Genomic DNA, 15,858 nt, shown 5'->3' with positions numbered 1-15,858 from the left:
TAATAAACTACATATGAGACTCTGCACATCACTATGAAGATGGAAGATTTAACCAGGTCCCTAGTATAACAAGAGTCAAAGACTTTTGCTCTAAAGTTCACACAACATCAGTTGTGCCTTCTAATTTTTCTGGAAACGAGGAATGCTCTTATTCTTCTAGATCTCACAATGGTGCCTCTACAGCTCAGAAAACTTAGAGAATAATATTTCGATAAATATAAATTTATAAATTCAGAAATGAGTTCAATGGCTTTTCTAAGTTGATGATTAATTAGCTGCTTTAAAAAAAGTATCAGAATGATTTAAGAGTGACTTAAAACTATTTACTATGGGTGGGGCATGGTGGCACTTGCTTGTAATCCCAGCTGCTCGGGAGGCGAAGGCAGGAAGATCATGAGTTCAAAGCCAGACTTAGCAACTGAGTGAGGACCTAAGCAACTCATTCAACCTATTTCTACATTAAATATAAATATATAAATATAATCTTTTTAAAGGGCTGGGATATGGCTTAGTGGTTAAGTGCCCCTGGGTTCAATATTCCGGATACCAAAAAAAAAAAAAAGTATTTACTACAGATGCATAAGTGTGAAATGATTAAAATGGTTAATTTAACGGATCTATATTTTAAAGACACAAAAATACAAAATCCATCAGCATCTAGCTCAGATGCAAATTAGTTCAGGGGCTAAAAAAAAAACAAACCTAAATAGTTTCATAATAGAACAAATTCTATTGGTATAACCAATATGCATGGCAGAATATGACACTGAAAGCACTATGGACAGAAGTAAATACTGGCTAAAGAAACAATCCCACTCTAAATAACTAATTATTATAAAAACTTTAATACAGAAACACATAAACACCAATTGCTGTCTTTCCCATAATTGCAAGTATTGAGAGAAACTAATGTATGACTAGGTTTATGGGTAGGCCTATTAGACCATGAATCAGGTACACATTTCTAGTCAATTAATCAATGGCTATAGTGGTAGCATTTGAAATTAGCTGCAAAAAATGTAAACAATATTTCACATTCTATGTTAACCAGTTTTTTTTTAAAAAAATCAGCTTAACTCCACAATTGAATTAATTCAGTTTCTATCAACTTATATTAGTTTCGATTTCATTCAAAAATATTTTATTTTTGTGAAAAGTCACTCCAAGCTTATTTATCATTAAAGCACTAAGGCTGAAGCAATCTTTACATGTAATATTGATTACAGTCACATGTTGCAGTCAATCCCATTGAACTATGTAAACTTACACCTTATAAGCATGTTTGACAACATCACATATCAAATATCCTTATAAAGTGCATACTCTATAATCAAATAATGTACAAGAAATTTAACTAAGAAAATGTGCCAAAACTGATTTATATACAAAATAGATTGCTCTGCAATAATACATCTGTAACTAGAAACAACAATGTCAAACAATAAGAAAAGATTAAGTTAAAGTATATCCACATGATATAGCATTAGCATTCATCAAACAAGGATTTGAAGAAATATTTACTGGGAGAAATATTTTATATAATGATGCTATCTATAAAAAGCAAACAAAAAATGAAAATACATAAGATTCTAACTTTATAAAATAGAATAAAAAGACTAAAAGGAAATAAACCAAAATGTGTCTGTTCTTTTAATTCCTCCATACTGAGCCACTGCTATATATAATAAAAAGGGGAAATGTTGATTTTAATAATATAATAAATATATAAGGCTCAGGCTCTGGATGTAGAATTTATTTATTTAATTTAATTCTGGTTTGTTCACTTAATCTGAGCAAACTACTACATTATTCTGATTTATTTGCTTATATTTTCCATATTATAAAATTGGTATAATTGCTTTGACTCTGAGTTATCATAAGAATCAAGTGATAATTTAAATAAAATGACAAGAAAAGTACTTAACACATTAAAAACAAATAACTCAACTAATATATAATAATAACTCAATAATAATAACTAATAATAACTCAATAATAACCCAATTAATTAATATTAGTCTTTCCTCCTTTCTTAAGTATACAGCTAATTTAAAAATATATACATAATAGTTTTTCTACATGAATAATTTGGGAATATGATTTTTAAATAGTTCTTACAAAGACTAACCAGAGGGTATGAACCCTAAAGAGAACAATTCTCCAGCCCAAAGGACTGAAAGAATAAATAAAAAGCTAAAGAAAAACTTAAGAGAGAAAGTGTATGGGCTGGAGATGTGGCTTATGCGGTAGCGCAATCGCCTGGCATGCGTGTGGCCTGGATTCGATCCTCAGCACAACAAACAAAGAAAGATATTGTGTCCGCCAAATACTAAAAAATAAATATTAAAAAAATTCTCTCTCTCTCTCTAAAAAAAAAAAAGTGTAGTGGAGGACAAGCAGAATTCAAGATTACTATTTGGATGAATAGCTGGATTTTGCACAGGGCTTATCATCCACTTAAGCTATTCCATTTTCCAATAACAAAACTTTTTCATGGAATAGACTTAATCCTTAGGAGGCACCATTTAAAAATAAAGATGTTTCTATATAAATAAGAAAGCTTTACTATGATCAGATACACAAAATCTATGCATACTAAGTTATCTAAGCTTTTTCCTTCATATTTGGTTCATTAAAACCAAAATGCTCAGACTTATATGGGCAAAAGAGACCAGTGCTTTTTCTACACACAGGCTGTTGGCAGCATTTTAAAAAATTAAATAGAAAAGAGGAGAAAACATGAGGATATCATATGTCCTAATGAAAAGTACTATTTCATGGATCTTTTATCAAATGTATTGAGTTGTAAATACACACTTTCATTCAATAAATACATAATGGGTGGTGACATAAAATGAATTTAGAATCGATTGTCAAAATGGTTTGTAAAATATTCCCTGAAGGTTACAAGGAGGAATAGGATACATGACAATAAATCTGCAATTCTTAATATAATGCTGGTGAAGACAATTTTATTACAATATAAATTTAGAGATCAGGCAAGGTTTCATCAAGAAACTGCCAGGCTACTAACATGTATAAATACATTTATGTGAGTTTCATTGTTTTAAAACCATTTTTTGCCCCTTCCCATCTAAGCCTCTAGGCTAAGATAAGAAACAGGTATTCTTTCAGAATATGCTTTTTAAAACAAAGTATTCCTATAGAAATATTCTCTGACAAGAAATTCTATCTGGAATTAATATTAAATCTTTATACTAGTCAAAAGTAATTTTTAAATTAAAATTTCCTACTATGAGGTAGGTTATACATTATTCTCAATTTCATATAATTGGAAGTTAGAGTAGAAAGACTAAATCAATGCCAGTTAAATGAATCTGGACAAAAGGTGAAATCTAGACTGACAGCAGGAAAGAGCTCTATATCTAAATGTAAATTATTTTCTGTTAACTTAGAAAATATTTAATTTGAAACCAGATGATAGACATCAGATAAAATAGATACTAGTAAATTAAGTGAAAAGAAATTTAAAGTTAAAATCTCTAGAGAAAGAAAGGAAAAAAAAAAAAAAGCCCACAAACTAGGAACTTCCATTCATCTCCATTTTCCTATTGTCATTCTTAAATTCAACAAGAACATTACTGGCCAGTGCAGCTTTCTGGAGCATGCAGTGAATATTCCTTATAAACTTTATTTCATTTCTGCATATTTAAAACTGCCTACCTTTTTTATACTGAAAGGTCTACTATTCTCATAACTTAAAAAAAACAGACTGACATTACTGAAGACTATTCAAGGCATTTGCACTGAGATGAATGCAGTATACTCAAGAAAGCATGAGAAAGAACTGTCTAATGAAATAGATTACAATAAATGAGAAATCTCTCAACTAACTTCCATTACACAATTGATTTCTGCAAAGATGGGCACAAGGAACTACATATTGACTAAATGTGAACACAAATATTATCTCACAGAATGTAATTTTAGTGAAACAAAAAGTGAGATCTATTCTAAAATCCTTTGAAAAAACACTAAATTTACTCCTGTAATTCCATAAATTTCTCTAGTTCTATGTTTTATCACCAGAAAAAAACTTTGTTAAAGAACTGCTTCAGCTGTTCTCAGGGTTAATCCTAAAGAGTGTAGCAGTTTAAAAGTGTCAGGCTCAGGAAAAGCTATCAAAATTTTAAGAACAAGTCCTCTGATTACTTTATTACTTTATCCAAACAGAATCTCACAAGTATCCCAGACCAGTACTCTTAGCTGTGTTGGGCCATGAGAACTTTTTAAGGAAAAAATTTCTGTGTGTGTGTGTGTGTGTGTGTGTGTGTGTGTGTGTGTGTATGTATGTATCTATATCCCTACGTGGATAATATACCCATCCAAACTCTAGAACTAAAACTTTCTTCTTACTAATCTGGAGATGCAGAGAAAGGGGTTTGGTCTAGGAAATCAAATAGTTAAATCTTGATTAACTATTTATTTAACTAGTGTTGTAGAAATGCTCCTTATAGCTGGAAATGAAAAAGACAGCTCTGAAGAGCTAAACAAACAAAAACCAAACACTTGAAAATGAAGGGCTAATAACTAAAGGAAAGTATAAAAAAATTCAAAAGCTATACAATAAACTAGTAAATAAATCTAAAATTCTATTTATGATACAAAATATTTAACCCTAAGCTTCAATTCCATATTCTAGCTAGCTGAGGGGAAGGAAAAGGGAGAAGATTCAGGGCAGGGAAATAAAAAGGGTCTTCATTAAGAACAACGGTAGATGAATTGTTCTTAGCTAAATCTGTCAAACTATGCACATTACTGGCATAAGCCTAAAACTACATTATTATTTGGTATAGCTGCCCAATGAAATTTCAGATTAGTTCACATACAATTTAGTTTGATTCTTGACATACTAGAATTCTTTAAATAAAAGAGAAAAGGATGCAACTATTTGAAGAGAAGCAAAAAGGAGAGTTTATAAAGATGACTGGTTATTATTCTTCTCATGACTTCCACTAAATAAATGAGCTTGCTATAAAAGGCTATACAAACTCCTCTATTTTTCATTAAAACAAAAGCATAGAAGAAGTCCCCAAATTTGAAATTCATGTTGACATCTGCTAATTTTAACTAATTCAAGAAATAAAATTTTGTTGAAGTGAATCATATACTAACTGCTTAAAATTTCTATTTGGGGGCCTTTGATGATTTAAGATAATTAATAAAAAATTGATATGAATCACAAATTATGGGAAATCCATGGAGAAGGCAAAAAAGTGACTGATTGACAATAAATATTTTTCATTAGTATTAGCTTTTTTGGGTGACTTTTCAAAAAAGATAAAATATAACCAACTTACCAGATATACTTAAGTACATAATAGAAAAAGAATAAACACTATTTTAGAAAGTAGACTTAATATAAATAAACTTTAAAGTTAAACAATGACTAATTCATTAGAAATGTTAGTGAACCATGCATATTCAAAAGCCATTTCTTCTGTGTTGTAAAGCAGCTGATAAATTAAAGACATTAGTTGTTAAAAAATAAAAACCTTGGAAATACAATTGAAAAGGTATTTTAGATGATACCGAAACATAATTGAAGCCTTTGATTAGGAAATATTTAAAGAAATGTGCAATGGTCTAGTAAGCCTGGTCCCTAAACAGTATGCATCTGTCCATCAAATCATTGTGGATAGTGTGTACATTTTTAAAATTACTAGATAAAAAAGTATTTTTATTCACATATTTCAAGAACTTGAAAAAAAGAAAATGTATTTAAAGACAGATGCATGTCAGTAGGTCTAGGGTCACTGGCAATAGGTTTAAACAGCATTAGAATGAAATTAACCTCAAGATAGCTTTCAAGAGGTCATTATTGTATAGGTCCATTTACATGCAGTAAAAAGAAAGGTTAAGAGAGATCACAGTGCTTATTTAGCATATGCCTGCAGTTCACTCAGGATGGGAAAGGAGGTACTGGGGAAGGAAAGATCATGCAGAAGGGAAATACCATGAAGGGGAAGCCAGAGCAGGATAGGAGTGAGAGACACAGACTCACTCTGTCTGCGGTGCGGTGGAACAGTCCGTGGGATCACCTGGAAGGAGCCCTGCCAAGGAGAGAAGGAGGGAGAATACCCACCCTGTACAGAGAAAGAGATGGGGTAGGGAGGTATAATAAAAAAGGGAACCGAAAAATAAGAAACCAAAGTCATAATTTTTGATTTTTTAAATAACACAAAGCAATAGTGTTAATGAGAAGATAGATTTCACTTTTTTAAACACAGGCAGCTCAAATTACTAAAATACATAACAATCCAAATTTAATTTTTTTCAAAAATTTTAAGAAAAAATATTTTCTTTAATATTTGTAGTTAACATACACGAAATTATGTATTTTGGGTATACATTAATCATCACATATCTCTTTAAGGTAGCAGATTCCAGTCTTTTATAGAAAAAGGAAATAAGTTAGGGAATATAGAGTTTAAGTATTAAACATATAGATAACGCATTAATTTATGAATCAGGCAATCAAAAAACTCCCACAGGAAAAAAATTTTATTTCTTTTTAAGACAGATTTTCAGAGAATTAGAAAGTAAAAATAAACAACATTAGAAGAAGTCAGCAGAACCAAAAGAGCATTAAAAAAACACTCAAAATACTGTGATAACTAAATCCTTTATAAAGAACATGATATTCAGACCCCAGGTTATATACACATGCTTTTTAACCTGAGTAACTTGTAGTTTTTTAACTTTACTTTAATCACTGATTATAAGAATTAGAATACATTTGAAATGTCACTTTATTAATTTCCTCACTTTCCAGATAAAAATGTGTCTTTATGGAAGAAAGTAACTGTTCATCGTCACACAATGGAACCAGTTGGGTTTCATGTCTGTTATAACCAGTATCCTCAATGATCAAAAGATCTTTATAAATAAAACTATTAAGACACTCTTAAAATATTATCAAGAAAAATAGCCTGTAAATAATCATCATACCTAGTTAAATTTGCAAAAGAAGGCATGTGCTTTTTTCAAACCAATGAATCTGACAGGTTTTTTTTTTTTTTAGAAATATTATTGTATTAGAAAATTACTAATCTAGCTTGTTGGTGTTTATAAATTTCATGAACATTGTTTCAAATAAAATTTTTTTTCTCTCCTCTCCATCAATATTCTTTGGCTCAATGAGATAAAATCATGCATTTCTTTAAATTTAGGAGTAAGCCTATACTGCTGAATATAAAATAAAAAGAAAAGAAGATCCATTTTTCCTATGCTGATGAAAGAGAAAAAGAAATACAAGAAGCAAAAGAAAAGTAATGATCTTTATAATATTCTAGTAAATTTAGATCCTGTCTTTTGAATACTGTACTTCCTTTACTAAGAGAGATGTTGGCAAAACAGCTTAGAAAATATTTAATAGGAAATGATTTCCTATGTGTTCTCCATAGGATTACCTGCTTTAACTCTGTTTTACTGTTTTGGTTCAAAGGTTTTATACAAAATATGGCCTCAACCAAATTCTCTTTACATGTTTTACCAGGATCATGTTTCCACCTACTGCACTGAATAAAAAAACTTTCAGATAGAGACTTCCAGATTTGCTCAAAGTGCTATCATAGATTCTTTCATCAAAGAAATTACTTCTCAAAGTCTGCAGAATAACACCAACTGGGAGTCAGGGCCCTGTGCTTTTCTTCTTGGATCTTTCAAAAGCCCTGTAAACTTAAGAAAGTCACTAATCTCTAAACCTGTTTCTTCATTTGTCTTATGCAAGAGTTAGAATGATTCATCTCTAAGAAGTTGCTCACTTTTATTTCTTATGATGTAGGTACTCACATCTCCTCCTACCTCACTACAGAGTCATTGCTGTCTTTGATTCTATTGATAAAGCATTTTAAACTATCAACTTTGTATTAAATTGTCTCTTCTGTTAAATCATTAATTCATGAAATAATTTCAGTATCTGCAACTTTATAGGATCTTAAAAAGATTAAATAAATATTCCCTCTTCTCTGGCTTAATACTCCTTAGCACACAGCAGATTCTCAATAACTACTGATTTAAACTGAATTAAGTTACTATGTTTATGTAGAGATGGAGCTATCATATCTGTCAATCCTGCTCATACATTATAATCACCTAAGAAATCTGAAAAACAAAACAATGACACCATCTTTATTTCTCTAAGACCAATAAATCATAGTCTCAGGGATAGGCCTGCATGTGAGAAGGAGAGACAGACAACCTTGTGAAATAAATACATGAATAATTCTGCCTGCCACAGCCAAGGGGTACTCACCTATTAGCTGACTGGACAGCTGTTTTCTAGCAATAAGCCACCTGAGCTTATGCCCAGAAAAATAAAGAAAGTAATTAATTTCTAACCCTTAAAAATGTCTTCCTCCACATTCCCTAACCATTCTTTCAAAATTATATCTACTCTCCTTAGCTCATTTCAAAGGAATTTCTTAAAATTTTTATCTGATTTTACCGAAAACAATTATAATAAAACTTATTTTATACTTAGAGCTCTCCACAGATGGGGGAATTTCAGATCCAGGAGAAGATGGAGTAGAAACATTTCTTCCTTTTCCTACTATTAAACACTTCTCAAAATCCTGATCACTATTTATAAAACAAACAAAAAACTCTGAGAGAAAAATCAGTCCACCTAGGAAGCATGGTACCTGAAGAACAACATGCTAGGGAGTTCCTGCATTTCCTTTTTGCCTAATGTATCCTAAGCTAGGTGATAGATGAGCTAGCATCCAGAAATGCCAAAGAACACAAACAAAAGGCCTGCATGTTCTAGCCAAAGGAGTAGCAAAGTGGTAGCCCAGCCATGCATAAATCTTGTACACAATAACCTCCCTAGCATTATAGAGTAGACCCAGAATAGGATAATTGGGTCTTCCATCCTTGCCTGGCTGTGACACTGTCTTATGCAGTTCTTAAAATATATATAAAAAGTATTTTGAAGATACTTAGATGTTCTGGGGATATAGCTCAGTTGGTAGAGTGCTTGCCTTAAATGCACAAGGCCCGGGGTTCAATCCCCAGCATCAAAAAAAAAAAAAAAAAAAAAAAAAAAAAAAAAAAATTAGACACTTAGAAATGGTGAAAAAGAAGGGACTTAAAGGAAATAAAAAATAATATTTAATAGACTATGGTTAATGCCTAAAGCAACAAAAGACCTATATACAAAGAGATACACCCAAAATACTATATACATATAGATCAAAGTAAAATTCTGAAAAAAATGGTATAAGTAACACATGAAAAAGCAAAAAAAAATAAATAAATAAAAGCGAGTAAAATGACAGACTTAACCTGAAATATATCAATTAATAACATGAAATGTAAAGGGTAAAAATATAGCAATTAAAAAGACTGGCAGAATATTATATGCAGACTAAACAAAATTCATTTTTTTGAACTTTTATATTTTTAAGCAGTTTTTATTATACTCAAGGTATTAAGATAAGTACAAAATAAGCTCAGTTGATAGAGTGCTTGCCCTCACATGAACAAGGCCCTGGGTTCAATCCCCAGTACCACCACCAAAAAGAAAAAAAAAAAAAGAAAGAAAATGAAATTCATTTTATATATAACAATGTAAGTATTCTAAAGTAAAAGATGAAAAAGATATACCATATAAAATCTCAAAAGAAAATAGGATTGTAAATAAGTACTGCACTCAACTTACTGAATATGTGTATTCATGGTGGACTTTGGCTGAAGTATACTGACATTCCACTGCTCTGAATGATGAGGACAGCTATATTTATTTAGAAATTTGAGGACTGGCTAAGAGAAATGGTATTATTTTCTGTTGTATCAGAAACATTAATATTATTTATTTATTTATTTAGCTGTGCTGGGATCAAACCCAGGGGCCTTGCACATGCTAAGAGAGCTCTACACTGAGCTTCACCCCCAGCCCTACTGTAACTTTCTGAAGGAAGCCTCTGAGCACAAAACACTAAAGATACATTCTCTAGGGAGAAAAAGTATTATCATCAAGTAAGCACCCTCAACAGTGATACCATTTGACCTTAAAAAAATTTTTTTTCTTTTTAAAAATATTTTAAACTACTTAAAAAAATAGACTAAAATTTTTGCACAAAGAGAGGCTTAACAAATTACCACTGTTAGCATATATTAAAATAGGGGTAACTTTCACTCTCTGTTGTATTACCTCTTATGGAAGCTGATTAACTTCTTTTAAAAAGATCAGTTTGATCATGTTATTGCTTAGAAAGCTCAACAGAATCATTTTTTATTGACTGCTGCCTAATATTAAAATTTCTCTCCATCCAGCCTAAACCCTCAATGATTAAGTCAGCAAATTAAATTCTACATTATACAAATGAAATAGATCCCACTATTTTCTAATACAGTAAAAACTATTTATTGTATGCATACCTAAAGCTTCAAAATGTCTTTTAAACTTGTGGTATTTGGTACTGGAGGATACAAAATTTAGATAATCTTAAATTTGTGGATAGATTAACCATTTAATTACTATAATATCCTCACTTAATTAGCTCCTAGCCCTGAAAAACATTTGTTTTTTTCCCAGTTATTAGTTTCAGATGCAAGGTGAAATGAGTGATAAATATTTTTTTAAAAAACAGTATAAAAGACATGCATTCTGCATGAATTTTGCAGTTTTTACAAGACATACATTCAGTAAAAAAGACAATTTTTGTATTATCATAAATTCTGCATGACAGAATGCAGTGCATCAGCAGCACCACTAACCCCTGCCAACACTTATAAAACTAAGTGACACAAGGTATACTCAATAGCTACTTTCGTTGACTGACTAAACATTACACAATTAAAAAACGATTGTGTACCCAGACATAAATATTTGTTGTTTAAATACCAATGTGTATGTATTTGTCACTTAAAATACTTTTAGTGGCATATTTTGAATACAAGTAATAGTGAATATAAATAAATCCTGACAAAGAAATAAATCCCTTAATTTATTTTTTCTATCTCCAAATATGAATATATATTAAATATGTATATTAATAATAATATGACATATCTCCAAATGGAGGAAAAATGGCACATCTAAATTTAAAATCAGAAAAATTTTCCCACATAAAAACTAATCTATTCTAAATCAGGAAAGTATATATTCTAAAACAAAAAGGATTTAGAACAGACTACTCAACATGAAATATCATTGGGCTACCTTGTTCCCTTTAGTTAGTGTGCTATCCTATTTCCCAGGTAATAAAAATAAAAATAAGGACTTCTTGCTATTAAAATTATCACAATTGCTCGGAAGCAAGTAAACTCTTTTTCCTCTTGAAATTATAAATATAATATGGTTTTTGTGATACATCTGTAATAATTTTCTGATTTTATCTTTTATAAAGTTATAATGAAAATATACTTGACTCAATAAATCTGAGGCATGAGAACCCAACCCTAAGCACAAATAATTTTTTATAATACTCACCATACTTCAACTGTTGAATTGATATAAATTACATGTATATAGCTATCATATGATCTAATGTTTGATACAATACTAGAAACTGTTTCCAACACAGTATTTTTAAAATGTATATAAATCATCTTTCCTTGTCTCTTTGCTACACATAATAAAGTTAGTTCTTAAAACACAAGAAAGAAGTAGTATTAGATCCAATTGCACATTCTGAGTTTTAATTGGTGGGCACTTTTTCACACCCATATTAATAGTTTGTTAATTCCTATACTAAATTTTCACAGTCATGAAAGCCAGGGTTTTCATTCCTTTAAGAAAAGTCATTGAAGTTCATCATTTTTTCCATTGAAAAAATGATATACAATCTATTTTGTGAATAAATTGTTTTGTTACTAACACTGGATTGGATTTTGTGGGAAATTTTTCTTTTACCCTCTTACTGAAAATATGTCTTCTCAACCATGAATAGTTTTCTCCCAGAAAATTTAAATACTACAAGAATGTTTCTATGGATCATTATAATAGAGAGTTAAGACCTCTACCACACAGGGCAAACCAGGTAACAAGCTTTTCTCTCTCAGGGAAGTCCTACTGATCAAGCCTCTGTCCTACCTTCCCAGAGCTATGACCTTATTCTTGCTATTCCTTTTAACCTCACCTCCTGTAGCTACTGAACAGGAAGGGAAATAAGATGCGACCCATAAGTTTGAAAATCTTGATTTTCATATAATACAGCTGTATAAAAGTTGTTCAAGTACTTGCACAGGTCTTTTCTTAGTGTTATGTTCTTCATGTAGGAAAAGAGCAAAATTAATACCATTTTAGGCATACTAGAAGTTTCCATAAGCATCTTGAGGGTTGGGCCTGTATTTTCTTCACACTCACACTCACATATTAAGACAGTGCTTGGCTTTGAGAAGCACACAAATATCTGCTCAAGGAGTAAGTGAAAATCTGCTTTTCTTCCTTTCCTCTATTCTAATGCTTTCTTTCCTATTAATTTTCTATTTTAGAGATCTTATTTGTAGTCATTAGAGAGTATCAAAATTCCTCTGAATAAATCTGTAATGGAAATTTACATTGTATTCAATACATCTAAATTTCTATTGTTTTGCTGCCATTGGTGGACAATCACTCTCCCTCCTCAAGCAGGTTCTGACTGAGGTTCTGGCTTATTTTCTTCAGTAAGTCCTACAAGCAGCAACCCTCTCTCCTTCAACATTTCTTTCCACCTTCCATTTGCATCCTCTGACATTAAAAAAATATATATCATCTTCACCTCATGGCATCTTTTACTTTCTATGATTCAAACGCTACCTTGATCTTCTTCCCCAACCTTCTGCAGCCAGATTTCTTCCTACATATATAGAAAACGTTCAGAGGAAATCCTCACAAGTCCCTCATCAATCTCTGACATAGGTTCTATAATCAAATGACTAAGACAATGCTGAGAAGCACATTTAAATTTCCTTAGAAATCATAAGAAAGGGTGAAGATTATAACTTGTAACCTTCTCAAAGGCTTAGACAGATTTTAAAAAAATAGTTTTACTAAGCTTGGGGACTTTTAAATAACATGTTTTCATTCCAAAAATTATTGCCTAACAAACTAAAAGTTGCCAAAGAAGACCCACATTGCATCTCCATATCTCCATTACCAAAATCTTATGTAAATATGTTAGGTAATTGCTAAAGAAAACATTTAAAGTATAACTTTTTAAGAAAATAAAATATTGTAATTATAGTAAATGGTTTCCAATGCTGCCCAAAGAGCACAAGAAAAATCAGATAGACAATATTCAATAGTTAAAAACTACTACTTCAGTAAATATTATTTTTATTTGGCTAAATATTTATTTATTTAATAAAATAAATAAAGCTCAGTGAAACTACATTTACAGTAATTTCTGGATTAAAATTTTCCATTCTATACTAAAATAAGCTTTTAACAAATTTTCATTATTTCCTCAAACATATACTTCTATACTAACTATTGCCTAACTATTCCTTTCTACCTCTTTGCCTTTACTTTTACTATTCATTTTGCTAGATATTTCTACCATTTTAATCTGTAAAAATCTCTCACCCTCTAGGGCTCCTCAGTGTGCTTTTATTAAAAGGAACCTTGGACTAGCAGTCAGGAGTCCTGAATTATAATACTAGTTCAGCACTTTATTTACTACAGAATCTTTAGTAGGACATTTAATCTCCCTGGAGTCTGTTACATTATCCATAGACAAAACAAAGTATTTAGCTAGGTGATTCTTTACATAATAGATAATAGAGAAAACTGAAGTCTGGGTTTTTTAAGAGTATTAATTTGGAAAACTGACTTTCATTTCAACCAAGATCATGGTAAAACTGGGTTGGTATACACCAATTACTTTTGTCTAGTGAGGAGGCTGACAAATATCCAGTTTCTAGAACTCAAGCCAGGGGTTGAGGGAGCCAGGCAAAATAATATAAAGAACTTCCGTAAAAGGGAACTTCTCATGCTTAATGGAATTGCCACTTTATTTAGTAACACATCAGAAGACATAAACCTCCCTTTGGGGTAACTGGAGAAACCTAAGCAAGGGGCACAATCTTTTATTTTTGCAATTGCCTCCAAACAATAAGTTTCCATATCCTTTGACATTAAAAAAATATATCATCTTCACCTCATGGCATGTTTTACTTTCTATGATTCAAACACTACCTTGATCTTCTTCCCCAACCTTTTTGATTCTTCCACTAAGACATTCCCAATCCTCTGCCATCATAGAACGTATAGCAGTTTGAATCAGTATATCACTAGTTCCTTTTAAAAAGTACTTATAAATGGAATAATACCTATGTATCTGTGTACTTTCTTCCCCATTCCCCATTTCTACTTCAAGAGCTTAATATCTAGAATAAGAGATGATTACAAAACTTTGCCAAATAAATTAATTCTTCCACTATACCTTATACAGAGCACACAAAAATAATTACTTGTTAGATGAAAAGAAAATAACTATTTTATAAAAAAAGTTAAGAATTCTAAATTGAATTGTTGATTACAATACCATTATCTATCCCTATTCATTTGTGTTGCCAGGATTCTGCTGCTAAATATAAGGCAAAATAAAAGTCAAGGCTGGTGTATCAGGTGTTCTATTAATAAGAAATGTCTATTACCTGGCATCATACAGAGGATAATGATGACTGATGGTCATGTAATAATTATCTGGCTCAGGAACATCCTCAACTAAGTTAAGGGATTGTCAGGATATTTTTAGCAATGAATGTGTTTTGAGATATAACATTTTTGAAAAATAATAAATAAAGAAGATGGTTACTTCCTATTGTTAGGAATCTAGACAGTAACTCTGCCTGAAACCTCACTTTTACTAGTTATGTCTTCATGCATTAAATTTCCTAATACCCTCAATATTTTTTCAGTAATTACAATAAATTTGTAAAAGTTTCAAGAACAACAACAACAAAAGGAATATGTTACATCATATATCCTCAAAGTGTCATATGCTGCTCAAAAAAATTAAATGCATATTAGACTTCTGTTTTTCTTTTTTTTTTTTTTAGGCCATGTGAAAATACTACTCTCATAAAAACATGCAATGAAAGGAGAATAGACACTAAAATAAAATGAGCTACAATATGCAGAATGGAAAAGCTATTAAAGGCACATTCGCTTATATAGGACACACAAGAGAAGCTTTAGAAAGCACATAAACATCTAAGAGACAAGAAAAAACTTACCTAAGAAAGAAAATTAGCCATGGCATTTCAAAATTATTAGTGATTAGAGTAAAAAAGAGCAGGAGGGGACATCAAAATAACAAATGACATGAGAGAAGATTAACAGCATGTCACTTACAGGAATTCTTCTCCAGGGTGTTTGGGTGTATTTATCAGCATATGAGCATTTTTCCTCTTTAGATTTTTGGTGGCAGTTACACCGGGTTGCCTGAACAAAACCAAAAATTTTTACAATGGTTTAATGCATATACACACAAATAAGTAATCACTCTACAGGATATCAAATGTCAACAGCCCACATGTCAAACTGTCTACTCATTACTTACACTGCTTAAAGCCCCCCAAATGATGTATCATCTTTACTGAACAAGAATATTTTAAAGGATTCCACCCTGTGACAAGATACCCTGATGTTCTCAATTCATAAATGAATTCTCTACATGATTCCACTTAAAGCACTCACTTATATGGACATACCTCTTGTGTAATTTTAGGGCTCTCAAATTATCATCAAATTCAAAAAAATAAAAAAAAGATGATAATGAAAATTATCCCTTAATTGTGAAGCTGTAACATACCTACATTATTTGTTAAACAATCCCATTCAAAGTAAATATATTTTCTCATAGAAAAACCTAAGAAATTCTAGATTACTGTATCAAGGTAAAC

At 31.0% G+C, this 15,858-nt stretch overlaps 1 protein-coding gene across 7 annotated transcripts in view; it reads right to left on the bottom strand.

Moving 5' to 3' along the window:
- Ccser2 (coiled-coil serine rich protein 2) overlaps positions 1–15,858 on the bottom strand; it is a 142,371-nt gene that overhangs the window by 10,503 nt on the left and 116,010 nt on the right. For 3 of the 7 annotated variants that reach the window (XM_076834493.1, XM_076834500.1, XM_076834501.1), the window contains one exon: positions 15,308–15,397. In XM_076834493.1, coding sequence (XP_076690608.1) covers positions 15,308–15,397 — 90 coding nt within the window. Of the gene's footprint in view, positions 1–5,977; positions 6,108–15,307; positions 15,398–15,858 lie in introns of all 7 variants that reach the window. The other 4 variants (XM_076834494.1, XM_076834498.1, XM_076834495.1 and 1 more) reach the window with 4 other exon arrangements.

Source organism: Callospermophilus lateralis, chromosome 15 (assembly GCF_048772815.1).
Source record: "Callospermophilus lateralis isolate mCalLat2 chromosome 15, mCalLat2.hap1, whole genome shotgun sequence".
NCBI classification, from domain to species: domain Eukaryota; kingdom Metazoa; phylum Chordata; class Mammalia; order Rodentia; family Sciuridae; genus Callospermophilus; species Callospermophilus lateralis.
The sequence above is the reverse complement of the archived record's forward strand: the minus strand, read 5'-3'. Positions and strand labels throughout refer to the sequence as shown.